The 25,708-nt window shown below is 33.7% G+C and overlaps 3 protein-coding genes across 4 annotated transcripts; 1 reads left to right on the forward strand and 2 right to left on the reverse strand.

Moving 5' to 3' along the window:
- Positions 1 to 9,215: 9,215 nt before the first annotated feature.
- LOC111459334 (dehydration-responsive element-binding protein 1E-like) lies at positions 9,216 to 9,978 on the forward strand. The gene has a single exon (XM_023102187.1). It carries the CDS (start codon positions 9,268 to 9,270, stop codon positions 9,862 to 9,864), a length of 597 nt encoding a protein of 198 aa, XP_022957955.1. The 5' UTR covers positions 9,216 to 9,267; the 3' UTR covers positions 9,865 to 9,978.
- A 543-nt stretch (positions 9,979 to 10,521) lies between these two features.
- On the reverse strand, positions 10,522 to 19,826 carry LOC111459332 (valine--tRNA ligase, mitochondrial 1). 2 transcript variants are annotated; one of them, XM_023102186.1, is made up of 21 exons: positions 19,519 to 19,826; positions 19,366 to 19,428; positions 18,880 to 18,936; positions 18,530 to 18,699; positions 18,359 to 18,431; positions 17,854 to 17,919; positions 17,672 to 17,755; positions 16,613 to 16,690; positions 16,430 to 16,513; positions 16,187 to 16,266; positions 15,523 to 15,580; positions 15,148 to 15,450; positions 14,872 to 15,042; positions 14,198 to 14,397; positions 12,990 to 13,392; positions 12,642 to 12,893; positions 12,035 to 12,535; positions 11,731 to 11,822; positions 11,365 to 11,464; positions 11,078 to 11,223; positions 10,522 to 10,952 (listed from the first exon to the last, which is right to left on the reverse strand). In XM_023102186.1, the coding sequence occupies exons 1-21, from the start codon at positions 19,699 to 19,701 to the stop codon at positions 10,796 to 10,798; spliced, it is 3,321 nt and encodes a 1,106-aa protein (XP_022957954.1). In that variant the 5' UTR covers positions 19,702 to 19,826; the 3' UTR covers positions 10,522 to 10,795. The 2 variants fall into 2 exon arrangements, with proteins under 2 accessions (XP_022957954.1, XP_022957953.1); XM_023102185.1 differs by lacking the exons at positions 19,366 to 19,428; positions 19,519 to 19,826 and having other exon boundaries at positions 18,880 to 18,954.
- A 3,384-nt stretch (positions 19,827 to 23,210) lies between these two features.
- On the reverse strand, positions 23,211 to 23,828 carry LOC111459728 (21 kDa protein-like). The gene has a single exon (XM_023102754.1). It carries the CDS (start codon positions 23,826 to 23,828, stop codon positions 23,211 to 23,213), a length of 618 nt encoding a protein of 205 aa, XP_022958522.1.
- Between the last annotated feature and the right edge of the window lie 1,880 nt (positions 23,829 to 25,708).

Genomic DNA, 25,708 nt, shown 5'->3' on the forward strand with positions numbered 1-25,708 from the left:
GAAACGTCAAGAATAATTTGAAATGGTTATTATTATTTAGTAGAAATTGTAAAATTCACCGCTAAATTTAAATTACAGAGTTACTGCAGTAAATTCTGTTGTAAATTTAAATATATATTAATCAAATAATAGAATTGTAATAACTATTATTTATTAGATGAGAAAAGGAAAAATAAAGCTGCCAAGTCAAGAAATTAAAGGGGCGGCAATTAATTTTACAAGAGGAGGAATGTTCCCACGCTTTGCGGTGCACTGGGATAGCTCCCCTATCCAATCATTAGCTGCCACGTAACTGTTTTATTTTATTCAAATAACAAAAGAAAAAAGACAAAATTTCACTGTAATTCGTTTATTTAAGATTTAGTTTGATGATATTGATTTAAATGAAATATTTATTTAATAAATAATTATAATTACTGAGAAAATATTGGTTTTAGAACACGTGGCGGAAATGTATTTGGTATAGTGTGACGGTCGGTGAAGTTAATTTTTTTAATTATTTTTTTTCGTCCTATTATCATAATTATTATTTAAAAATTTATTTATTTCGGGGGACGTTGCCGGCACCAGCAAACAGAGCCTTCAGATTGGTGACCGTTCATTGTCGGTCAGCAGCCACAGGCCTTTCTCCGTAATTTCCACGCGCTTCTCCGTTACGGAACCTTCACTGTCCGCGCGTGTGTTACACACCTACTCACTCTTGGTCAAAGGTCGATTTTCAACCCAACTGTAAATTATTTGAAAGGAACATTTTAAAATTTATATATAATAATAAATTTGTTTTATAATAACTCAATTACTTTTTTTAAATGAGACTTTCAGAACCTAATTATAAGGCGCTTAAAAGTTATATATATATATATATATATATATATATATATATTTTTTTTTTTTGTATACATTTGCATTTATTAAGTTTATGAATTTTAAATTTTAGATCTAATAAATCTATAAATATATTTAAATTTTTATATAAAATTTGTAAACTATTAAATTATATTTTTATCAAATTTATTTATTTTTTTACAATTTTAAAGTTTAAAAGTAGTAATAAATCAAAATTTAATGTTTTTTATAAAAATAATTAGCGGTAATAATATTTTTTGGGCAATATCATGTTTATCCGAGCCTAATTCCGAACCCAACTCAAAACGACATTTTAACCTAATGTTTGTTCAATACCAGGGGCATAAATGTCATTTCATGTGATATAATTCCAAAAATTGGGAACTGAAAAAAAAAAAAGCAAAGCCGTAATTTTGACAAGTACAGAACCACAATGCCTGGCTTGGAAAGAGAGCGACCAATTTAAAGGGTTTTGCTAACGTCACCTACTTTTTCGGCCACGTGGCAATCATCCGTAGCATCAAGAGTGTAACGGACGGTGGAAGAATTTTGAATGCGTGGACATGGCGGATTAGGCCACCGACACATAGACACGTGTGTAGAAGGTGAAAAGACAGTACACGTGTGAGGGGTATGGACGGCCGGATTTCGTGCTGACGCAGTGGCGATGTCTCCGGTGTAACTGCGGTCGTCGTGGCGGAGAATTCCCATTTTTAAAAACCCTAAAACAATTATAAAAAAAAAACAATTTCAAAATAAATAAATAAAATTGGAGAAATTCAATGATTTAATTTTTTTTAAATGTATTATAATAATATTAATAATTAGTATGACGATGTATTTAATTAAGAGAGGAAAATTAATAATTAATCATGGATTATCTAAAATATTAATTAAGGAGGTTGTTATTTTGCGACATTGTACCGACCAATTTACTTTAATAATACAAATAAAATATTTTATGGGTTTTATTTATTTACTTTTTTTACCATGGCACGTGATTTATTATTAAATTATACTCAACGTTTTTACCTTTATTAATATATGTAGAAAATAGATTAAAAATTAAAAAATTGAAGAATAAGTTAAAAAGAAATAATAACACAATATTTATGAAAAAGTAAAAGTACAAAAATGCCCTAAATGAATTTAGTGGCCCATCAATCCTTATTTCATATAAAGAAAAGGCCAAATACATAGCTCAACCACCATGAATATATTTTAAACGTCACGTTTATTTTATCTCATTATAAAGTAAGAGTATTCAAATGATTCGACAACCCGACCAACTCAAATTATCTAATCAAATATAAAAGTTAGGTTGGGTAGAATTTTATGTTCGAATCAGCACGTAGGTTGACATTTTTTTAGTCAAACCAACTCGAAAATAGAGTTACAATCCAATGTTATTCCATCCTACTGTTAAATTATAAAAACAATTTCTCGAGTATTTAAAATTTTGAAAAAGGTTTAGAATAATAAAAGAAAAAGAAATATATATGGATATTTTTTTAAAAAAATAGTTATAATTATTTTTCTAAAAATTAAGAAAGATAAAAGACAATAAATTAGTTTAAGACGTAGTCGACATTTTTATTCTTTGAGAACATAAATGTCATCAAAGTGGGGAATCCTATTTTTGACCAAAGTTTTGTTTTTTGGTTTATTGTAAGAGTGTCGGCAAACACTTCCCTTTTTTTTTTTTTTTTTTTTAATTAAGCCTATATTACGACGACCGAACCAATGGGGGTCCTTGAATGATTCTAGCTCATACCCGAAAAACTAATATCGACCAGAATACGATCTGTAACATAACCACATCGTCGAGAATACAGGAAAATCAGGGTGTAGAGTTTCACAAATTTCTTAGCTTATACAATATTCTCGAGCCATGGACTCGACCTTAAAATTATTTAATTTTATTGTAATGATTTAAATAAATAGACGCCGTCAAAGAAAGAATAGATTCTATAAGGACAATTATTGAATAGAAAATATAAATAGATAGCATATGATATATATATATATATATATATATATATATATATTACTATAAACATTATAGTATAATATAATGATGGTATAATGTGATATTAAAAAGGGCAATATCAAAGGAGGGTGGAAGGGGTCTACTCACTTTATTATTTGCTTCTTGTCCTCTTATATATATTTTTCAATGCTATCATTATTCATTTGTTGCTATCATATCAATGCCAATTTTATTATTTTTGCATTAATAAATTTAATAATTCAACCAAAAACGCTCCATTAAAAAATCTAATGACCTAAAAAACTCGATCAACCCAAAATTCGATGAACCAAAAAACTCGATCAACCCAACTCAACCCGACCCAAAACTCGACGACCTAAAAAATTTGATCAACCCAACTCGACCTGACCCAAAACTCGACAACCTAAAAAATTCGATTAATCTAACTCAACTCAACACAACATAACACCATCTGTACAATTTGGGTTACGTTATGAACTTATTTTAGTTAGGCTGGGTTCTAAAAAACTGAAAAATTATGAATTTGGTTGGTTGGTCAATTAATTTTAAAATATATATTTTTGTTAACTGTACACTTATAATATTTAATTTTTTATAATTATTTATTCTTCCAACTACAATTTAAAAAAATATATATTTAAAATGAGTTACAAATTTTAATTAAATGTTTAAAAATAAATAAATATTTTGTTTATTAAAAAAAATAATAATTAAATAAATGATATCCGAAGCACCAGACTCAAAAAATTTATAATTGGATTGAACTGAATTTGTTATTTATCGGAGCTGTTTGGGTTGACAAATTTACGACAATTTTTTATTATTTAATTAAACACGTAAAAATTAATTATATATAATTCATATATGAATACGCTTTTATTGGTCAATGAAATTATGCGAGGTTAAATTAATATTAATAATATTTTAAAATATTTAATTCAAATTTAAATTTAGAATTAAAAATTATGAATTATATAATTATGGTTGTTTAGTAATTTAAAAGCAATTAAAGTGTGTATTATGTTTGAATTAATTGGTTGAAAATTCCAATTTCTTTAAAAAAAAAAAAAGAAATTAAAGCTTGTGAATTAAACTTATTCTTAATCATTCAAATCAATGACATGACATTTCATCTTCTCAATTATAAGAGATATTATGCTAAATAAAAGACAAATATAAAGATCATAATATCTCTTAAAATTTAAATAAATCACGATAATCCTCGAAAATATTATATTATATTATATTATTTTTGGATGATATATAGCATCTCGAGCTTTAAATAAAAAAATTATTTTTCTTTTAATTTTGGATTCTTAAATTTTTCGCGTGAATATATTTGGTGGATTTTAGTAATTGGATTGGTCAGACGAGTAGATTAAGATGTTGAAAAAATTTTAGGCTTAAAAAAAGTAAAAACAAAGATAAAGAAAAAAGACGTTTACTATCGATCAAATGATTTAGAGCTTGAACGTCCACCCTACCTATAATATAATATGTTAAGAATTATTGGCTAAATTAATATAAAAAAAAATACCTTTGAACTTTATATTTTTGTCTAAAAAAAAGACTGGAAAGTTGTTTTGAAAATACCCTTTTACGTAACTTTAAAATTTTTTTTAGAGTTTTTGTCAATATACGTAATAATTTTATAATTTTTTTTTTACATTTTTAAAATAACGTTAAAATTCTAAGGGTATTTTTGAAATAAGTACTAACAGTTTACGTCTGATTTTTTTTTAAAATTTAAGGATGCTCGTGGAACTTTAAAAAATTTAAAGTTATTTTTGAGACAAAATATAAAGTTTGTGAGTTTTTTTTTTAGTTTAGTGAAAATTATTTAACCCTTTTGTCGTGTATAAAAAAAGATAAATCGAATAAAAAATAGACGAGAATATGTTCGAGATATCCTTAATTCCTCGACTTTTTGTTGGGTTTGAGAGACACTTGGAATGAATGAATGAGTATACATTTTAGTTGGTGGTGGGTCTATAGGGTTTGGAAGTTGGTTTGTTCATTAATAAACATATAATGGTGGGGAAATTAAGCAAAAGGGAAGAACAGAGAATGGGGTAGGGCTGTGTTTGGATGCCATTCAAACCTGCTTGCTTTTCTTCATCACCATCTCATCCACTTCTAATCAAGAAGCCCCATGAGTTTGGGACCAAACCCGTTTGTGGGCATACACCAAATTCAACCCTTCAAAACACTGCAACAAAACACTCTTTATAAGGGTGTAGGAGTTAGGACCAAACCCATTTGTGGGCATATACCAAATTCAACACTTCTGGAACGAAGCACTCTTTATAAGAGTGTAGAAATTTCTTTCTAGCATACGCGTTTTAAAACTGTGAGACTGATGACGATACGTAACGGGTCAAAATGGACAGTGATACGTATCTATAGAATGTGGGCTTGGGCTGTTACAAATGATATCAGAACTAGTTATCAAGCTGTGTGCCAGCGAGACACTGGGTTCTAGGAAAGAAGAATAAAACATTTCTTACGAAAGATAGAAACATCCCAAATGGCTCCAAATTAGTCTCTAAGACGGAGGCCCACTTAAAATGGGCTTTTAAGGAAAATGGGCTTTATTTAGTCTGTCTTTCTCTTTGCAGGCCGTAATATTAAAAGCCCATCATTTTGCACTCCAACATGGGCCGACCACGCCGTCAACGGCCCACTTACTTCTTCCCATGATTAATATTTTAAAAACACAACCAAATTTTGAACATTAAAATAATAATAATAATAATAATCATTCTTAAAAATAAAACTCACAGGGAAGAAATGTCGAAGAAAGAAGCACAAATTTTTTAAAACCAAAATATTATCGAACACGTTTTTAGTGATATATTTAATGAATCTAATATCTTATATTAAAACACATTGAAAAGTATTACAACATGATTGAAAATGATATATATAGTTGAAATACATACTTCGAGCTACAGTATCATACTATTTACTTAATAATTCAACATTTTATTTGAATTTATTGAATGAAAATAATTGAAGTTTTTGTTCTCTTTAATAGAACGTCAACAGTAACATGATTAAGATACAATCAAATTTGACGATATCATGTCAAATAATTGATATCGTATCTAAGTTTTGTTGATCATACGTTCTTTTTTTCTTATATGTTGGGTCGTTGTTGCCGTTAATGGCGTGGTGGGCAGATTATCATAATCATTTTATCATAACTCATAATACATTTTGAGGTATTTTTATTTTAAGAGGTGTAGACATAATTTTGACAAACGGTCGTAGTAATAAAAGTAATAAATAATTGGTTAACACGAGAGTAATTAAGTAATATTTTTATTATAATATATATATATATATAATATTAAATTGAAGGTGAAAGAGAAAGCGGCATCCTAGTAGACATCAACGTGGGGCTTTGTTTGGATATTGTTAGGTATCAAACTGTCAGTTATTTTTTACGCGTAAGACGATGGGGATTGGATAAACGTACAGCCAGTTGTTGTACTGAAAATGACTGCTCCTTCTTCTTCTGACACGTGTCCATTTGACACTTTCTTACTCAGTCTCACTCTCACAGGCTCTTCCTTTTTTTGCTTTCCACCAATGCCCCTCTCTCTTTTAATATGGAATTACTATTATTATTTTATACGCTAAAAGCAACCAATAATTACTATTATTAGAGCTAATAATTGCCCAATGATTAATTAACAATATAATTAACCCAAATTTTAAAAGAGGTGGTTACAGACCAACCGGAGTTCACAACCCGACCTAACTCATCCCTTTATTTTAATAGGGTTAGGTTAGGGTGTGTCGTGTTCTTTTTTAATATTATTATTTAAAAAAAATATACCTTTATAACTAAAATATCATAAAATTCGACCCTTAAAATTTGGGTTCGATAATCTAAATTGTTAGGTTGTCTGCTCATATGAACATCCTTGAAAAGTAATACTAAATTAATAATTTATTTTTGTTAATTAGTTCGCTATCATGTTGACATGAACAGATCGTTTTAATAGTACGCATGTGAATAACAATAATGAAACACATTTAAAAAACGAGGATATAAAATTAATTTAATATATTTAAATATTAGATTATGGAATATTATTTCATAAATTTATTTTTTTAAAAGAAAATTGTACATAGGACAAACGTTTTCTAAATCTCTCCAAATGTTCCCTCCTATATTTAATAATAATATATTAATTCCATTAATAATGAAAAATAATAACGAGAAAAAAAAAACATGTTTTCCATTTTAGCTCGAATAACAATACAAACACATTAATATTTTCTCGGGATCAAATTTATAGCTCCGTCAATAAATCGCACTAATAACCATAAATTCAAGTAGTACGAAGTTTTTATCGATTATATATTTATATAATCTGATTTAAAATAATAATAATAATGGTAAAATTTGATGAATTTAAATAAGCTCGTTTACTCTCGTTTTTTTTGTGTCTCGTTGTGTATTAGTTTCGGTGTCGTATTGTTCGACAGCTAAAAACAACTTTACTTAGGAAAGAATTAATTTTTTTTATTTAAAAAAAAAAAGAATTAGCTTAAATGGGGGGGGGGGTGATGAGGTGGAAAAAAAGAGCACGTGGTCCACGCGTTTCCGCGGAAAAATGTGGGTAGCAACAAACTGTAAGCGTGTTGGCAAAAGAAACAACTGTGTGACGTCACATCTAAAAGGTATTAAATTCGTGTTGCTGTCCACGTCACCACTCCACCGTGTCTTCTCGTACCTTCTGCTTCTTAGATCCTTCCATTCTTCATTTTTCATTTTTTTTAAAAATTTTTCTTTTTGGTATCTTAAAAAAAAAAAAAAAAAAAAAACACAACTTGTTCTTGTCGTTTTATAACTATTCTTCTTCTTGATTTGTTTGAATTTTGAGAGTTTTACTAAGTCTCGGTCTCGTACCTGTACCGATATATACTTTTCGTCCTTTATAGTTTTTTGGATCTAAAATCAGACTTTTTTCGTCTTTTATAGGCTTCAATGAAACTTTACTCGATCAGACTCATTGCTTGTCTCTGTATTTTTTTTTTATTTCATCGTTTTGGTTCTCAAATAACACAACCACATGCATTTATAATAATCCAAAATTTAACTAAGATTTATTTAAAACGACTCTAAAACGCTCAATTGCAACTCACCAACGAATTCCAACTCTTATCAAAACTTACTAATCATTACATCGTTTATTTAGAACAAAAACTATGCAAATCAAGAACTCCCGAGTCCCTTTGACACCTCATGGTATCACCATCTCCTTTAATATTTACTCAACCCATGAGTTATCGTTATATTTACTCAACTCCATATACTAATATTAAAAGTTTTCTTTAAACAAAATAAGTTAAGAGTACATTCCATTTCAATCCATCGATAAATGTATTTTAAAGAAGTTTTAAGTTTAAATATATATTCTTAAGGATATTTAATACTAAATTATAGTTTACCATATATATCACATTGATATTTTATTAGGTAGATATTTGCCTTTCTTACCATAGGTATCTCTCCACTTACTGTTATTTTCCTTTATTACTATTTTCATATCCTTGTAATTTTGGTATCTCTCCACTTACTGTTATTTTCCTTTATTATTATTTTCATATCCTTTATTACTATTTTCATATCCTTGTAATTTTGGTATCTCTCCACTTACTGTTATTTTCCTTTATTACTATTTTCATATCCTTTATTACTATTTTCATATCCTTGTAATTTTGGTATCTCTCCACTTACTGTTATTTTCCTTTATTACTATTTTCATATCCTTGTAATTTATTTAATTATAAATGGAGAACTTTCATGCACCATGAATTAACCAAACATTCTCTCACACATACATACATATATGTACATATACATACATAGATATACATATACATACATATATATACATATACATACATTTATCTACATATACATACATATATCTACATATACATACATATATATATATATTTCAAAATTTTAAGAGATTTGAAAATAAAAAATATTGATTATTTATTTATTTTGAAAGAAAAAGGGTAGGCGCAGCGAAGGAGCAGGAAAATGAGTGTGTATAGCCACGTCAACATCAAAACTTAGCCCAAAAGGGAACCCTCCAATGACAGCTCGCAGATTCATGGTTCATTCCCTGCCCGACCCGGTCAAGACTTTATTTTATTTTATTTTAATAATTATTATTAAAAATTAAAAAAAAAAAAAAAAAAAACTGTCTCAGCATTTTCCAGCCTGTCTTAAACTCCGTGTTCAAAATCAAAATCAAATCTTTTGTTGTTCTTATAAATCTGTGATCTCTCAGTCTGACCCACTAACTATAACTGAAATTTATATAAAATCTTAAACAAAAACACAATTCCGAACTCAAAATTCCCAATTTTTGTTTTTAATAATGGATTTTCCCGATGCTTCTTCTTCTTCTAATTCCGAATTCTTCACTTCCCGCCGATCCAATTTCTCCGACGAGGAGCTTCTCCTGGCATCCCGACACCCCAAGAAGAGGGCCGGCAGAAAGAAATTCAAGGAAACTCGCCACCCTGTTTACCGTGGTGTCCGCCGCCGCAATTCCGGCAAGTGGGTCTGCGAGGTCAGAGAGCCCAATAAAAAGACTAGGATTTGGCTCGGTACTTTCCCCACCGCCGAGATGGCTGCTCGGGCTCATGATGTAGCCGCCATCGCCCTCCGCGGTCGCTCTGCTTGCCTTAATTTTGCCGACTCTGTTTCCGCGCTTCCTCGCCCGGCTTCTCTTGATCCCAAGGATATTCAGAGGGCCGCGGCTGAGGCTGCAGAGGCCTTCCGCCCGCCGGAGACTGCCCCGGCGGAGGATATGTTTTGTTTCGATAACGATGAGATGCCCGGGTTTCTGGCGGACATGGCGGAGGCAATGCTGCTGCCGCCGCCCAATTGTGTGGCGACTGACCACGACGACTATGGGCCGAATTCCATGGATTTTGATGCCGACATGTCGTTGTGGAGTTACTCAATTTGATGACCTCATAATTAATTATATAATTGGGGTTTTTAAATTGACGTGTAAAATAGGGTTTTTTTTTATTACCTATTTCTAAGGAAGAAAAGGAGAGGTAAAAAAAAAAATTCTTCCACTTTCCGTACTGGTTTTTATCTTTTAGGGAAGTACGGTAGTTTTAAAAATAATTATAATAAAAAATATATATTTTTGAAAAAAATAAATGCATATAAAGTATTTGTGTCTGTAAATGTAGTTACCTTTTAACTTAACTAAATGTTTTATGTCTAATTAATGATATCAAAAAATAGATCCATAAGTACTTTTTATGGATTATGTCATTAAAAATAGAAATAAAATATAATTATTAGTTTGAGGGTCAGTTTGGGCATATAGCAAATTGATTAGTTCAACTCAAGTAATGGATGTCATCGACTAAAAAAATCACTCGTGATTGATACATGTTTCAAAGCTTTTAAATTATTGAGCTGGTTCAAAGTTTTTTAATTTCTCTTCACGATAACAAAATCAGCTCAACCCATAAGATGATAAGTTGTGCGACATTCAACAAATTAAATGATGCAAAACATAGCTCCTTGACCCATAAGATGATAAGTTGTGCGACATTCAACAAATTAAATGATGCAAAACATAGCTCAATTATGTAAGGCATACATCTTGGATCGAGAAATTATGAATATATTGAAAAACCTAGAGGAAAATTGACCTGTAAAGCGAAAAATCTAGATGTCGGCCGTTTTCAGGTCGACAAGAAAACTCGTCTTCCTGTGAAAGTAGAATGTATAACAGTGACAATCCCCTCAAGAATAGGAAGTAAAACAATCAGTGACTGAGTTTAGAATGGAGCTTTAAAGAGGAAAAGAGCATTATTAGTCATTGTATTGGCTGAAATAAGGCCGCCATCGATGGTGAAGGACTTTTGAGTATTGGATTATCTGTGAGCTTGAATATGTTGGCCTGCTTCTTCAAGAGATAGAAGCTCCTGCATGAGAGATGCTAGCTTATTCACGTTCTCCTCGTGAATATGTGGCCGGACCTTCTCTTTGTAGCCACTTGCATCCATCATCTTTTTCAGCTTCTCCTGTTGCCTGCACGATGAAGATGATCGATCAGAATGCCACGACACAGGATGTTCTTCGTGCATCGGTTATGTTTATTTTATACAAATGATGATGAGCATGAAAACATTTTTGTTAGGAAGCAAATGGCTTACTTTCTAACTTCCTCCATCTTTTTCTTGATCTTTTCAAGCTCTGCTTCTGCAGAAATGGCTCCTTGAAATTGGAGATAGACCGATAGGTTTTCGTTTATGACTGATACAGCACATCCGACAGGAGCAGCATCGTTGTCGTTGATCACCTAAACAGAAATCGTACCACAGGACGGAGAATAGATGAGCAGTGCATGGGGATTATTAGACTTGGTAAACATAAAAGTATGCATCCCCAACAAAAGAAAATTGCCAGATAGATTTTGAATCTTATATTTATGGCACTATACCGTTAATGATGATAAATTGGCAAGGGTCACTATTTCCAACTTGCGTTTGTTGATGGTTTCAGCAACGACATCGTTGCGAGGGAGCACGTAGCCAGGTCGCCTGAATTAAATTAGAACAGTTAAAAGAGGGTCGATCAAATCAGTCATGCTACGGTAAACAACTCCGTTTCAAAGATCTGAAACCTCGCCCCCCAACTATATACAGAATTATTTTCTACTCTTAATCATCTCGACTCATCCATATCTTACGGGTATTTGAATTGCATGGCGTCTCATGATACTTTGAATCAAATACTAGTTTTCCATAGAAAATGTAGATTCTCAAGTAGATAATTGCACAACGTCGTAGACTTCAAGTTAACAAACCTTTCACGGCTTTCTTTTGCCAGTGACCTTAGAGATTTAACAGCAGATACGATAAGATCCATCTCAGTCTCCACAGATTCATTAGTCCATTCCTGAAAAAATTGAGGGATTGTTATCAGCAAATTAATGATTACATAATGAAAATTATGCATCCGATTGGCCAAGTCGACGAGCCTTTAGATGACAAAAAGTCCCAAATAGAAAGAACCTCCAGGAAGTCGTAACAAATGCATGCATGCACATTGGAGCTATATACTATGACGGAACCTCATAAATGCATGCATGCACTAACAGAAAAACTAACCTCTGTCACAGATGGATAGTCGCATATCATTATCGATTCTGGCCTCGTACTACTCTTCGGGTAAGGAAGGCGTTGCCATAATTCTTCTGTAACATAAGGCATAAATGGGTGAAGCAATCGCAACCCATTTTCAAGGCATAACCATAATGTATCTTGCGCATGACTCCTTGCAGATGCATATTCTGTATCATTGGAGGAAAAGTATGGCTTAATTGCTTCGATGAAGACATCACATAATTGATATTGCCACCAAGAGTAGACAGCGGTAGTTGCATCTGAAAACTCATATGCTTCGAGCGATGAAACTGTTCTGGATATTGCCTTGTTAAGTACTGACAATATCCACTGACAGCTAAATGGCAAGGCATCTGGTGTCACATTCTTGCTTGGAACATAATCATTTCCAAGCTTACTCATAGCAAATCGGATTGCATTCCATAATTTATTGCACCATTGACGGTAACCAACGACTCTTTGGATATCCAAATTTATTTTATCAGACTGACAAACCGAGGGAGGGAGGGGGAGAGAGAGAGAGAGAGAACAATAATCAGTAATAAGTAATCAGTTTCTAGGAACAAACACAAATGCTCAACCAAAGACAAACCTGAGCAGTGTATGAGATCAATGCAAAACGGAGAGCATCTGCACCACATTCAGAAATGCCATTAGGGAAGTCCTTAACCTGTCCTTCCTTGGCAACAGCCAATTCTTTGGGGTCCAAATTGCCCTCTTCCAGCCTTTTATGAAGGCCTTCAAGAGATATCCCATTTATTACCTCAACAGGATCGATAACATTTCCCAAGGACTTCGACATCTTGCGACCATGTGCATCACGAATCATGGGGTGCAAATATATCTAAAATAATTAATTTAAAGTGTATTCGTCACAAATGATGTATGATCAAACGGAAAATTTTTCTATTATGTGAAAAATAGGAAGAAGCTGCATTACCGTCCGAAAAGGTACATCTCCGCCTAATGTGATTCCTAACATTACCATGCGAGCAACCCAGAAAAAGAGAATATCATGACCAGTTTCCAGAGCTGATGTCGGGTAGAATGCCTTTAGATCTTCAGTGTTATCAGGCCAACCTAACACAGATAATGGAAAGAGCCCCGAGGAAAACCACGTATCAAGCACATCAGGATCTTGTGTCAAATGAAACTTCTTTCCTGCATAAATTAATTTTGCCTCCTCCTCAGCCTCTTCCTCATTTCTTGCAACCACCCAGTGATCATTATAGGCACCAAACTCTTTAAGTTGATCATCATCTAATGTAGCATACCATGCAGGGATCCTGTGACCCCACCAAAGTTGCCTTGAGATGCACCAATCACGAATGTTCTCTAGCCACCTGTAGCATACAATCTAAATTAGAATAATGTTTCAAATGCAAGAGCAAAAACATAGGGGTGAAATGAAGGTAGAGTTAATGACAACTCCTGAATGGAAGGTAGTTTTTTCATTAAAAAAAAAAAAAAGAACAATGAAAATCCCTGCCCAAAAAAAAAAAAGTACAAGAAACGAAGAGCTACAAAGGAATTCACTATCTTTCCTTGTAGTAATTAGAACGTCCTTAATCTACTGTAATGCCCACCCACTTAACTACCAGTCCTCATCATTAACATTTCTCCTTATCATAAATCTCCATGATCCAGAGACCTCCTCTCAACCTTCACAAACAACAAAATTTCTTCCAAGTCAAAAATAAGAAGTCTGAGACCTAAAGACTGATTTCTAACCCAAATGTCAGTCCAGAAAAAGCAATCTTACGATTTCCTAAGCTAATTTTATCCGATGTCCCCAAAGGAGCCCTTTCCTAACCTAATTGAAGAGAATCAATCAAAATGTGTTTGAGCTTCATTATATTCCACCAAGGACTTCTTAAACTTGTTTTCCTTGCTTCAGTAAACCACACAACTTTCTCCTTCCCATATAACCCGATTGAAAAGAAGATCATGACTTAAATTTCTAACCACCAATTAAAATAAATGATTAAACCAAATTCAGTACAAATAGTTCTTGTGTCTGTTTGAAAAGCATACTAAATTTAACCTCCTATTCATGGAAGGGCACTGCAGGAAAGAACAATTCAAATCATGCTCGCAGTTTCTTTTTAGTGTAAAATCAAAGCAAGTTAATCAAATAAACGAAACAACCTCTTCCAATCAGCAGAATATTGTTTTGGTATGATCTCGATCTTTTTGCATTCATTGTCCGTTACGGCGTCAAGACTCTGCTTTGCCATATCTTTACAATTAACATACCATTGAGGCTTTATCATTGGCTCCACAACATCATTGCTCCTTGAACAAAGGCCAAGACGCATCTCATTGTCTTTAGCACCTCTATACAGACCCTACAGACGTAGAACATAAGAAATCACAATTTGTACATCCCAACCACTAAATGTAAATTGCAATGCAACACACTTATAAATCTAGATGATCATAAATATAGCTATGATACATCATAGATTACTAAAAGTATAATTTTGCACTGTCAAATGAGCCAACAACTCTCACGTTGAGTAATTCAAAACAAATTTGTTGGAGCAGTTAGTTTCATCAGCAAAACATTTTCCAGTTTCTGCAGGCCAGCACAAAGGGGTAAAAAAATATATTTAATATCAAAGCAACAAGTCCTAAACTGAAGTCCGTTAAATGCAAATAAAATTCAGCTGCATTAACAGAACAAAAGATACTTTTATCTAAATGTTTCCAAAAGGCAAAATTCATGAGTCATTAACATTCTGGAAGAACAAATCCATCTAAAGCCCACCCCAAAATTTAATAGCAGTTTGAAGAAAAACAAGCTGAGAACAATAAGGTACCTTCTTCTGCAAGGCATCCACTACCATCTCCCGGACTTCAAAACGTGGCATTCCTTCAAACTCTGAGCCACCATTGCTATTTATTTTACCATCATCAGTAAAAATATTTATGAACTCAAGGTTATGACGCTTTCCAACCTCAAAATCGTTTGGGTCATGAGCAGGTGTGATCTGCAGGAATAAGAAATGGGGGAGGGAATTGGAGAAACACTTGTATCATTCATGGAAGCAAAATAACAATATGAAACTACTCAGAAACAAAAAGACAACCCCTACCTTAACAGCGCCAGTCCCAAAATTTGGATCAACAAGAATTGCATCACAAATTATAGGAAGCTTCCTTCCATTAAAAGGATGAATAGCAAATTTTCCATGAAGATGCTTGTACCTCGTGTCATCAGGATGAATGGCAATTGCAGTATCCCCAAGCATAGTTTCCACTCTAGTAGTGGCTACTACAATCTCACCCAATTCCCCTTCAAGAGGATAAGCAAATGAAGTCAAAACACCAAATTCCACAGGCTTCTCATATCCTGGAACCTTGAGAAGAGTCTTTTCTTTTATATCAATATAGTCCACCTAAACATGCACGAAGTATTAATAAATACCAGATAGATTGATAAAACACATCACTTACAGCATTTAACAAACCTCAATATCAGATATCGCAGTACGCAAGACACAATCCCAATTCACCAAACGCAAATCCCTGAAGGAAATAAAAAACAAAAGTAAAATTATTCATATTATAGCATTAACCAATAACTATACCACACTGGCCTTTCCAGAAACTAACATAATTTCTAGTAACACTTCGACTGTCAAGCTTTTGGTAAATGAATACACACATCATTAAGTATCCGTACATGGTAACTTTCAATTAGAGTGATATAGAAGTACTTGTTTGTGTAAGCATGTGGGTAAGGCAACAGACGCTAGACCACAAGGCATCATTTTTCTTTTGTTCTTTAATAAGAGAAGGTATATTAACAAATCAAAAAGTAACAACCCAGAGGCTGGGGCAGAGGAAACCCTCCAAAGATTTTCTTTCTTTTCTTTAATAATGATTCTTAACATCGAAGCAAGGTTATGCAGACCTTAACCTTAATCCTACAGAACGCCCATCAAATCTAATAAAATTTGGCATCAGCAACCTTTATAGGATAAAAATATTCTGCGCAGCAACCAAGACTCACACTCATGATTACTAGGCATTTGAGTATCTAACCATCAAGTACTTGATAGTTGCTTTCTCAAAGCCACTAATCACCTCCAAAATTCAAAATGAACAAATGTTACCTAACTTCACTCATACCTATAAATAAGTCCATTTTTGAACAGCCTGACAAAAGCCTCTGTGACAGCCCTCGATCTCTTCTCATCCATTGTGAAGCACTAAGGACAGGAATGTAGCAAATTTATGAAACAGAAGCAAATAAACAAAATACCACAGAAAATTCTAACCTAAAATAGAACATTGAGGTATATAATGGCACTACTAGTACTGCCCATAATGTAATATCACCTCCAATTGCAGCAGAAGATATTAAACATTTACCTCACGGGTCCAATCAAGAGAGGCACCCAAACGACGCAACTGTTTTAATATTGTACCACCATACTTGGTTTTCCAATCCCAAACCTTCACCAAAATTTTGATGCAACCATTTAGTAAAATGGATAGTGAGAACCAGCAGAAAACCAAGGAAAAAGAGAAAGTTAATGTAGAGTTCAAACTTACTTCAGAAATAAATTTCTCCCGACCAATATCATGTCTGGTTAAATTCCTTTCTCGCATTATCTTCTTTTCTACAACAACCTATAAAGGGGGGAAAAACAAAGGAAAAGAAACTTCATAAAGCTGCCATGTATGAACAAGCAGATGAAAATCAAGACAGGAAAAGGCCAACCATCACTGCAAGATTATAGTTTACTCATCAACATATGCATACAAAAAGTTTAGATGTGCCACTTTTGGATAATGGGTAGCAAGTGCATGGTCGTGGTTCTTTCTTGGTTCCTATTTTGACATTCTAAATATAGGCCGTGCTTTGAAATCCTTTCACGCCTTGGGCACAATATTTTGCCTTCACAATCATGCATCTTATGAAAAACAATATCAACTAACAATCTATTCTTAAAAAATATATAACTTTACTTTGTAATGTTAACATACCGCTATGGTGATGGAGCCCATTACTACGTTTACCATCAAGGCTTTAAATCAAACGTTGAAGAGTTAGAAAAACAAGCCAAACCTATACTGCTGATACCCTCTAGAATTTTAAATTGAGAAATTTCTGTCTTTCCTTTTCGTTCTATGAGAGAACCATAAATAAAGTAAAGAAAACAGGGCCTCGCAGAACACAGGGTCCACTCAATCAACAAAGCGACCATCAAAAGAAGAAACCATAACAGGGAAGCCCACTTTGCCTTGTCCATAATATAGAATAGATCCTATTCAAAGAAAGTTGTCTTATTTATTTACCAACCACAAACACTCCATGACAACAGAGAATCTTGCTTTCCATAGAAAGCTTCCCCTTCCCAAAATGGAGACAAAATCCTCCATCACATCATGTAAAGCATGGCAAGATGCAACAGAAAACCCAAGAGCATGGCTAATTCCATCAGTGTTACTGAATGGTCTTAATGAGAAGTACAACAAGCATAAAAGCATTCCCTTATCAATAAATTCATTAAACCACTAAGGCAAAAAACATATTCTCGTGCCTATCAAAGAATGGCCCATCCCATCAATGTCAAAGGAAATTAAAAGTAAGAGACAAATGGTGAAAACCTGAGTGGCTATACCGGCATGGTCTGTACCAGGAACCCACAAGGTGTTGTATCCAGACATTCTCCGCCATCGAATAATGGCATCCTGCATCAGACCCAAAAAATCACTTGGAAGGCAAAAGAAGTTCTTACAATGTATCTAAACAGAAGAAAGAAAATATTTGTAAATGCGTCATATGTCACCTCAATTGCAGCAGTAAGAGCATGACCAATGTGGAGCGCCCCTGTCACGTTAGGTGGGGGCAACACCTGCAACAAAAAATAAAATAAAATAACAGATAGTATAGATTTATTTTTAATACGCAAGCTTTCAATTCAATAAGCACTTAAAATCTAAATAATGCAAAAGTATTAACATATTGACGTCAAGTAAATAATTGCATGGAAGAATGTGGCTGTAGGTGTGCATATTACAAATTTCATACAGGTGAAAAACATATGAGAAAGAACTAAAAAGACAACCATGAATATCCTATTCACTCGCAGATTTTAAACATAGACTTTCGGCCCAAAATAGGAAGGGTTAATCCATCATATCGTCAAAGCAGGATACATCAAATAAAATTTTAAATAAACATTTTAAAGTTATATAAAGTTCTGTCACATATCACATAAAAACTGAAAAATATGCAAAAGTACATTCTTATATTCTGAAATTCAAGCACCAAATGTCAAAGTAAATGCTCACAATTACAAATGGCGGCTTGGAGCTTTTAGCATCAGCAACAAAAAATCCTGATTTTTCCCACCACTCATACCACCTAGATACAAAATAAGAATTTTACAAGTTGCAGCAATCAGAAAATATAGAATGACTTACGAAAAGGGAAGTCATAGGAAATTAAAATGTCACACTCACGACTTCTCCACGGCACTAGGATTGTATTGCTTTGACATTTGCTGAGACATCAATTTCTTTTTACCAAAGGGGGTGTCAGGGTCAACAAAATCCTCAGCATTTTCTTCATCTCCGCCTCGTCTGGCATTCTTCTTCTCACTCTTTTTAGGAGCATTTGATGTTTGTTGGGCCTAAAATTAATTGGAAAAAAATTAAAATATGAATTACAAACTCAAGTTGTATATTTAGACAAAAGATGCAAAGTAAAAATAATAATAATAATTTTTAAAAAAATTATGGCGAAAAACCAAAGAATGGTATCTTAAACTGCACCGAAACGATTAATATGATTGATAAACCATAAACATTACCTGCAGCTTCAACGCTTTCTCTAAAGCCTTTTTCTTTTTCAATTCTTTTTCTCTTGCCTGCCACCGAGTAAAGGCTCGTCAGCCAACAGATGTTAAGTCAACAAAATATTTCCAAGAAACATTGGACATAAAAACTACATAAGTTGAATGTTATCAGGTGCTGAGAACACACAATTTCTTGGAGCTGCTTCAGCCTAGATACTCACTAACATGCAATGACCTTGAAGAAATTCATTTTTATTGTTCGAAATAAATGTTGTAAGAATATAATAGCAACTAAAACTAGGAGAATTCAAAGTCTGGAACAATGTTACTGGGAAGCAGAAAAATTAATATGAAAATGACAATGAATTGGAAAACCTTCATGGACCGAACACTCGATTGAAAGAACGGAATTAAACAGTAAGTCAAAGTGCCAAAACCAATCAGATAATGCATCCTCCTATAACAATAACATCAAACAAAAATTTCCAGGTAATGAGAAACCTTTTCTTCCTTCTTCTTCTTCTTCTCAGGATCTTCCACTTCGGGTTTCTTGACCGATTCCATCTGGACATCAAATGATTCCAAAAATCAAATAAAGCAAAATATAAAAATTAAACAAGTCTAAACACTCCCAACTAATCCGAGAAAACCAACATCTTTAAGCGGAGCAACAGAGAATTCAGGACAGATGCCTTTAGAAAATGAAGAAAATGGAGCTCTGTGGACACAGCTGAGCTTGTAGCTTTGCCTGCTGAATAAAGAAACGAGTAATGGCTCTCCTAAAACCCTGCCTTGTTTAACACACACTGCCAACAGATTCAAAATTCCATTTCTCATTCTGGGAATTCATAATTGTTCTTCACTTCCAAAATCACTCCCCTAAAAGCCACCCCACTGTATGCTATATTCTCCAAAAAGAAAACAAAAACAAAAACAAAATTAAGAGAAAGAAATTGATCCGTGCGGACCTCGGGGGCGAGCGGCTGAGAGATGGAGACTGAGCTTGCGGCTGCGGCTGAACAGGGGCTGACGTGCCGTTGCAGCAGAAGTAAAAATAGCTGGGCAAAAGAAGGGAGGGTAGGGTTTTGGTTTTTTTTATTTTTCCTTTTAATACGTAATATTTTATTATTTAACCATTTCCACGTACTTTATTAACTACTAAAATTTAAAATTATATATTTATAATAATAAAAATCTATGTTAAAAAAATATTTTTCTAAATTATACTCACGTTTACCTATAATTTATACTTTTACTCTTAAAAAGATTAAAAATATAATTTTAATATTCCCTTTAAATTCCTCACTTTTTTTAATATTCTATTTTATTCTACACATTATCCATAGCTTTTTCATTTTTATATATATATATATTAAATTTTGATATTTTTTATTTTTTATTTTAGCTCGAAATATGGAATAGTCGAGATCATCACAACAAAAATTAATCATCGTACATAAGTGACATGATTTGTTTGGTTGTCGAAGAGTGAGGCTAATGGATAATTGAGACTTGAAGGTCAGTGACCGATATTCTCAAGTAATTTCAATAATGTCATTTTAGTTTATGTACTCGTAGATTGTTAAATTCTTTGCGTGTAAGTTTCTTTTGACGTAAGCATCTAAGTAGCATCGCACCATCTTGTTAAGATGAAGCAGTTTTAAGTGCCAGACTCAATGTATCACGAGTGGCCAAGTTTAAGGACTAATTATACGAATTAATGTTTACGATGCTTGTTACACCATGTCTCTAGTCAAGCTCGACAACTATCAAATATTACCATGTCAATTTCTTCTGTTTTATGCTAGACAACATCGATATAGTTCGGGAGGACCAACTGTGATGTCCCACATTGGTTGGAAATGAGAACAAAAACACCCTTTATAAGGGAATGGAAATCTTCCCCTAGCTGACGTGTTTTAAAGCCTTGAGGGAAAGCCTGAAAAAGAAAGCCCAAAAAAGACAACATCTGCTAGCGATTGATCTGGGCTGTTACAAATGGTATTAGAGCCAGACACCGGACGATGTGTCAGCTTTCTCGCTATTCCCCGAAGGGGGGTAGACACGAGGCTTGTGTCGGTAAGGACGCTGGCCCTGGGCCGTTACAAATGGTATTAGAGCCAGGACGATGTGCCAACCTTCTTGTTGTTCCTCGAAGTGGGGGGTAGACACGAAGCGGTGTGCCAGTAAGGACGCTGGCCCCAAAGGGGGTGGATTTGGTGGGGGTCCCACATCGAATTGGAGAAAGGAATGAGTGCCAGCGAAGACGTTGGACCCTAAAGGAGGGTGGATTTTGATATTCCACGTTGGTTGGGGAGGAGAACAAAAACACCCTTTATAAGGGTAGCGGTGGATCTGGGCCGTTACAAATGGTATCAGAGCCCGACACCGGACGATGTGCCAGCGAGGATGTTGGGCCCCGAAGGGGGGTGGATTGTGATGTCCCACATTGGTTGGGGAGGAGAACAAATACACCTTTTATAAGGGAGTGGAAACCTTCCTCTAGCAGATGCGTTTTAAAGTCTTGAAGCTCGAAAGGAAAAGCCCAAGGATGACAATATCTGTTAGCGGTGGATCTGGGCCGTTACACCAACGTTCCCAGGGACGTAGAGACTGTGCAACATTTTGCTCACGACACTCAAGAAAGTTTTAATCTTTGAAAGCGATTATTCTTATATTGTCGAACTATGATCGTTCATAATCACTTATAAAGTTAATTCAAACATGCACCTTAAAAGATGTTCGGTAGGTGTCAAAATTTCAAACGTAATGAAATTTGGTAAAATGTTACTTCAATGAACCATGCTCATTGAGGTGTCCAATACATTTGTCTAACCCTTTAGTTTGATATGAAAATTTATGTCTATCATTTCATTTGTAGGTGTTATGTGAGGAATTTGTCACGCAGGTGCTTTAATTTGTAGGTGTTATTTGAAGAGCCTTGGCCTTAGCCTTAGCCCTGGAGGTGTTATTTGAGGGAGGGTTTCAAAAGTGATATGGACTTATGTTAGAATGCATAGGATTGGTATGAATAATAGCCGCCACAACAACCCCACTTAATTCATCACCTTTTTCGCTTCAAGTACTACAATAATAATCCGATGACAACGATTGAAGTGAACACTCATTGTTATTGTTCGTTCGTGACAAAAATAGGTAGGATATAATCATTCGATCTAAATAATTGTGTAATAGTTCAAACCCACAGCTAATAGATATTGTCCACTTTAACTCGTTACGTATCGCCGTCAGCCTCATGATTTTAAAACGCTTTAGTTAGAGAGAGGTTTCTACACCCTTGTAAGAAATGCTTTGTTTCCCTTTCTAATCGACGTGAGATCTCACAATATACCCTATTGGGTGTCCAGTGTCAGATGACACACTGCCTAGTATAAGGAATGTTTTGTTCCTTTCTTTAATCGACGTGGGATCTCACAATCCACCCCCTTAAGATCACACTACCCCGTGTCCAGCTCTGATACCATTTGTAACAGTTCAAGCCCATCACTAACAGATATTGTCTGCTTTAGCCCGTTATGTATCGTCGTTAGCCTTACAGATTTAAAACATGTCAATTAGAGAGAGGTTTCCACACCCTTTATAAGAAATGTTTCGTTCCTCTCTCCAATCGATTAGGATCTCATAGATTGGATGATTAATGCAGACCATTCAACCTTATATGTTGAAGATTAAGTTAAACGCCAATGTGTTTACAACTCTCGTGTGTGATTACAACAAATTGCATTTACAACTCGTGTTTGAGAATGAAAAATTCTAGGTTATTAATATACTTTTGAACTGTACGTGGTTGACATACAAGATGATCATATTCAACAAATAACTTAAAATACCGTATTTTTTACTCACTGACACATTGTTTGGTGTCTCACTCTAATACCATACTAGTAGATATTGCCCGCTTTAGCTCATTACGTATCACCATCAGCCTCACAGTTTTAAAACAAATCTACAAGAGAAACATTTCCACACTCTTACGAGTAATGCTTCATTCCCCTCTCCAACCGACGTTTGATCTCACATCTCATGTATTTACCGACCCTTTTTTATAAATTATAACAAAATTAGATGAAGCAACACAAAAAATAGTTAAGAGTTTTTATCGATAAGTCATTATTTGTCTAACACACGACAAGAGCTAAATCATTCAATATCAACAGAGTATAGCTCAAACACGAACGAGACAAAACACAAACACACGTAACAATCTTATTAAGAGAAGATCACACACATTATTACACACTCCATAGTACTAAACATTACAAACCCTTTACAACAATATGATTCATAGATCAAAGATAGAACACACATGCATAGCTAATAAGAAACTAGCCATGAAGATCAGCAAATTTGTTAACCAAAGCCAAGGCATTGCTAGTCAAATGCGCAATCATCTCAATATGCTGTTTCACAAAAGCCTTCACATAGCCATCCATCGACCGCCCACCAAACCCCTCCATGCAAGCATCTTCATCCGTCAATGCCGCGCTTATCCATGTCTGAATGTTGCTCATTGTCATCTCGAAATCGAAGCCATCGCCCCCTTTGAGCTTCTTCATTTCACTAACTGACCTCTTGAGCCTATCCATGGAGTCCCTCAGCTCCTCCACGCAATCGGTCACGGCCCCCACCTCTCGGCGGCTCAGCTGTCCTTTGCTTTTCAGGAGGTTCGCTACCGTGCTCGACGTTGTTTCGGTTGAGAGAAGGGCTACATCGATGGCGGTTTTCGTTAGGAGTTCCGGGTTGGTTTGGATCTTGTTTGCATGAGCTGAGAGGGATGTGAAGCAAAGCTTGGGGTAGGTGGTTGCTGTGCATGAGGCTTTGATGAATTGGGTGGTGGCTTTGGGGATGAGGTCTGTTGTTGCTGTGGTTGAGTTCTTGTTGGGATCAATGGCTGCAAGAAGAACAAAGAAGATGAAAATTTGTTTGCTATATCCACTTTCCATGTCTCTCTAGTAGTAGCTACTTGGTTTTGGCTTACAAGTTTTTGGTGAAGCCTTAAGGGTGACACTTGCCAATTTATAGACCAAGACACCCAAATGGCTCTGTCCCCGTTTTCTAAAACTTTTTGTTTTGAACCGGAGCCAAAAGATCAAGTATACGTCTCTTGGTTGTAGGCGACGCAAGAACGAATAGGTTTAACTTAGCAGAGTAAGTACCGCACAACCGCAAGTCCGTTGCCATCAAGTGCGATTGTGACAAGTGATATCGAACTATTAAATTACATTCCAATTGGTTAAAGTTTTGATAAATATGAAAATCTTATCTGAAATACGAATATTTTGTAATTACCTAGTATTTTCATACATGCTACTATTAAAAAATTTATTGAGAAAATAAAATAAAAAATTAAATTAAAATTTTAAAATACGGTTATTTCAATATATATATATATATATATATTTTTTAATTTCATTTTCAACCCTATTAAATTTTCAGTCTATTATGAGATTTTATTTGATTTTAGTTGTTGGGCTTAACCCTCTTTCATCAGGTGGTGTTAAGCTGTTGTTATTTTAATTTAGGTTAAATTTTTTAAAAAAATTCAAAATATCGTTAATAAATACTCAATGTAATATTAATATCATTAAATTTTAAATTGAGATATAATAAAATACAATAATTTACGCCGTCAAATATACTATTTCGAGTTTAAAATTCGAACCTCGAATTTATTTAAAATATATTTCTGAATTTAAAATTAATAATTAATACCTATTTTTAAATTGGAAATAACATTAATAAAAATTATAAGTTAAACTAACGCTAAATTAGTAACGATCATTAATATTTAGATATTTTTTTATTTAATAATTGTCGGATGAATAATTAAACCGTCAAATATCTGTATATTATTCGTTAAATTATACTCGAATTAATTATTAGCGAGGGAGAGTTGGTGGAGCTTTACTTTTAATTTTTTTTAATAATTAGAATGGAAAATATTTAATAAAAGAATAGTGGTTTTCATGTTTGGTCCAATTTTGACCTAAGCAGGCGATTCGGTCCGATCTAATTTAAAAATTAAGATATTTATTTTGAAATAAATAAATTATATAATAAATTATATATATTTTTTAATACGTCCGTTTGGTTTTATTTAAGTTTCCTTGTTTGTAATTGTTAAATATTATTAATGTCATTTTCTTGCCAAAAAAAAAAGAAAAGTCTACAAATAAAGTATAAAAAATAAATAATAAGAAGTAGACTATTAATTATATTAAAATTTGTGTTGCCTTCGAAAATTTGTTTGTTATTTTCTTGGTAACTTACTTGTTTGAGCTTTTCTTTTCGTATATTTTAAAAGTAAGATTAAATTAATAAAAATATTTAGAAACTTTGTATTTATCTGAAAATAATTTTAGATAGAAACAATTTTTTATTTAAAAAATATTGATCATTAATATTTTCAGCTTAAAAAAAATAATAAAAATACCCTTTGAAAAAGAGCATTCTATTTTCAAATTTATTAATATTACATTTATAAATGGTGTTTTGTTCTCCTTCCCAATTCACCTCCTCTAGGGTCAAAGGTCACTGCTGGCACTTGTTCCTTTCACCAATCGACGTGGGACTGCCACCAAATCTACCACCTTCGTGCCCTAGCGTCTTTACTAGCACACCGTCTCATGTCTACCCCCTTCGGAGAACAGCGAGAAGGCTGACACAAGCACACCGTCTGTGTCTACCCCTTTCGGGGAACATCGAAAAGGCTGACACATCGTCCAATGTCTAGCTCTGATACAATTTGTAACAACCCAGGCCCGCTGCTAGTAGATATTATCTTCTTTGGGCTTTCCCTTATAAGCTTCCCTCAAGGCTTTAA

Source organism: Cucurbita moschata, unplaced genomic scaffold, assembly GCF_002738365.1.
Source record: "Cucurbita moschata cultivar Rifu unplaced genomic scaffold, Cmos_1.0 Cmo_Scf00022, whole genome shotgun sequence".
NCBI lineage: Eukaryota > Viridiplantae > Streptophyta > Magnoliopsida > Cucurbitales > Cucurbitaceae > Cucurbita > Cucurbita moschata.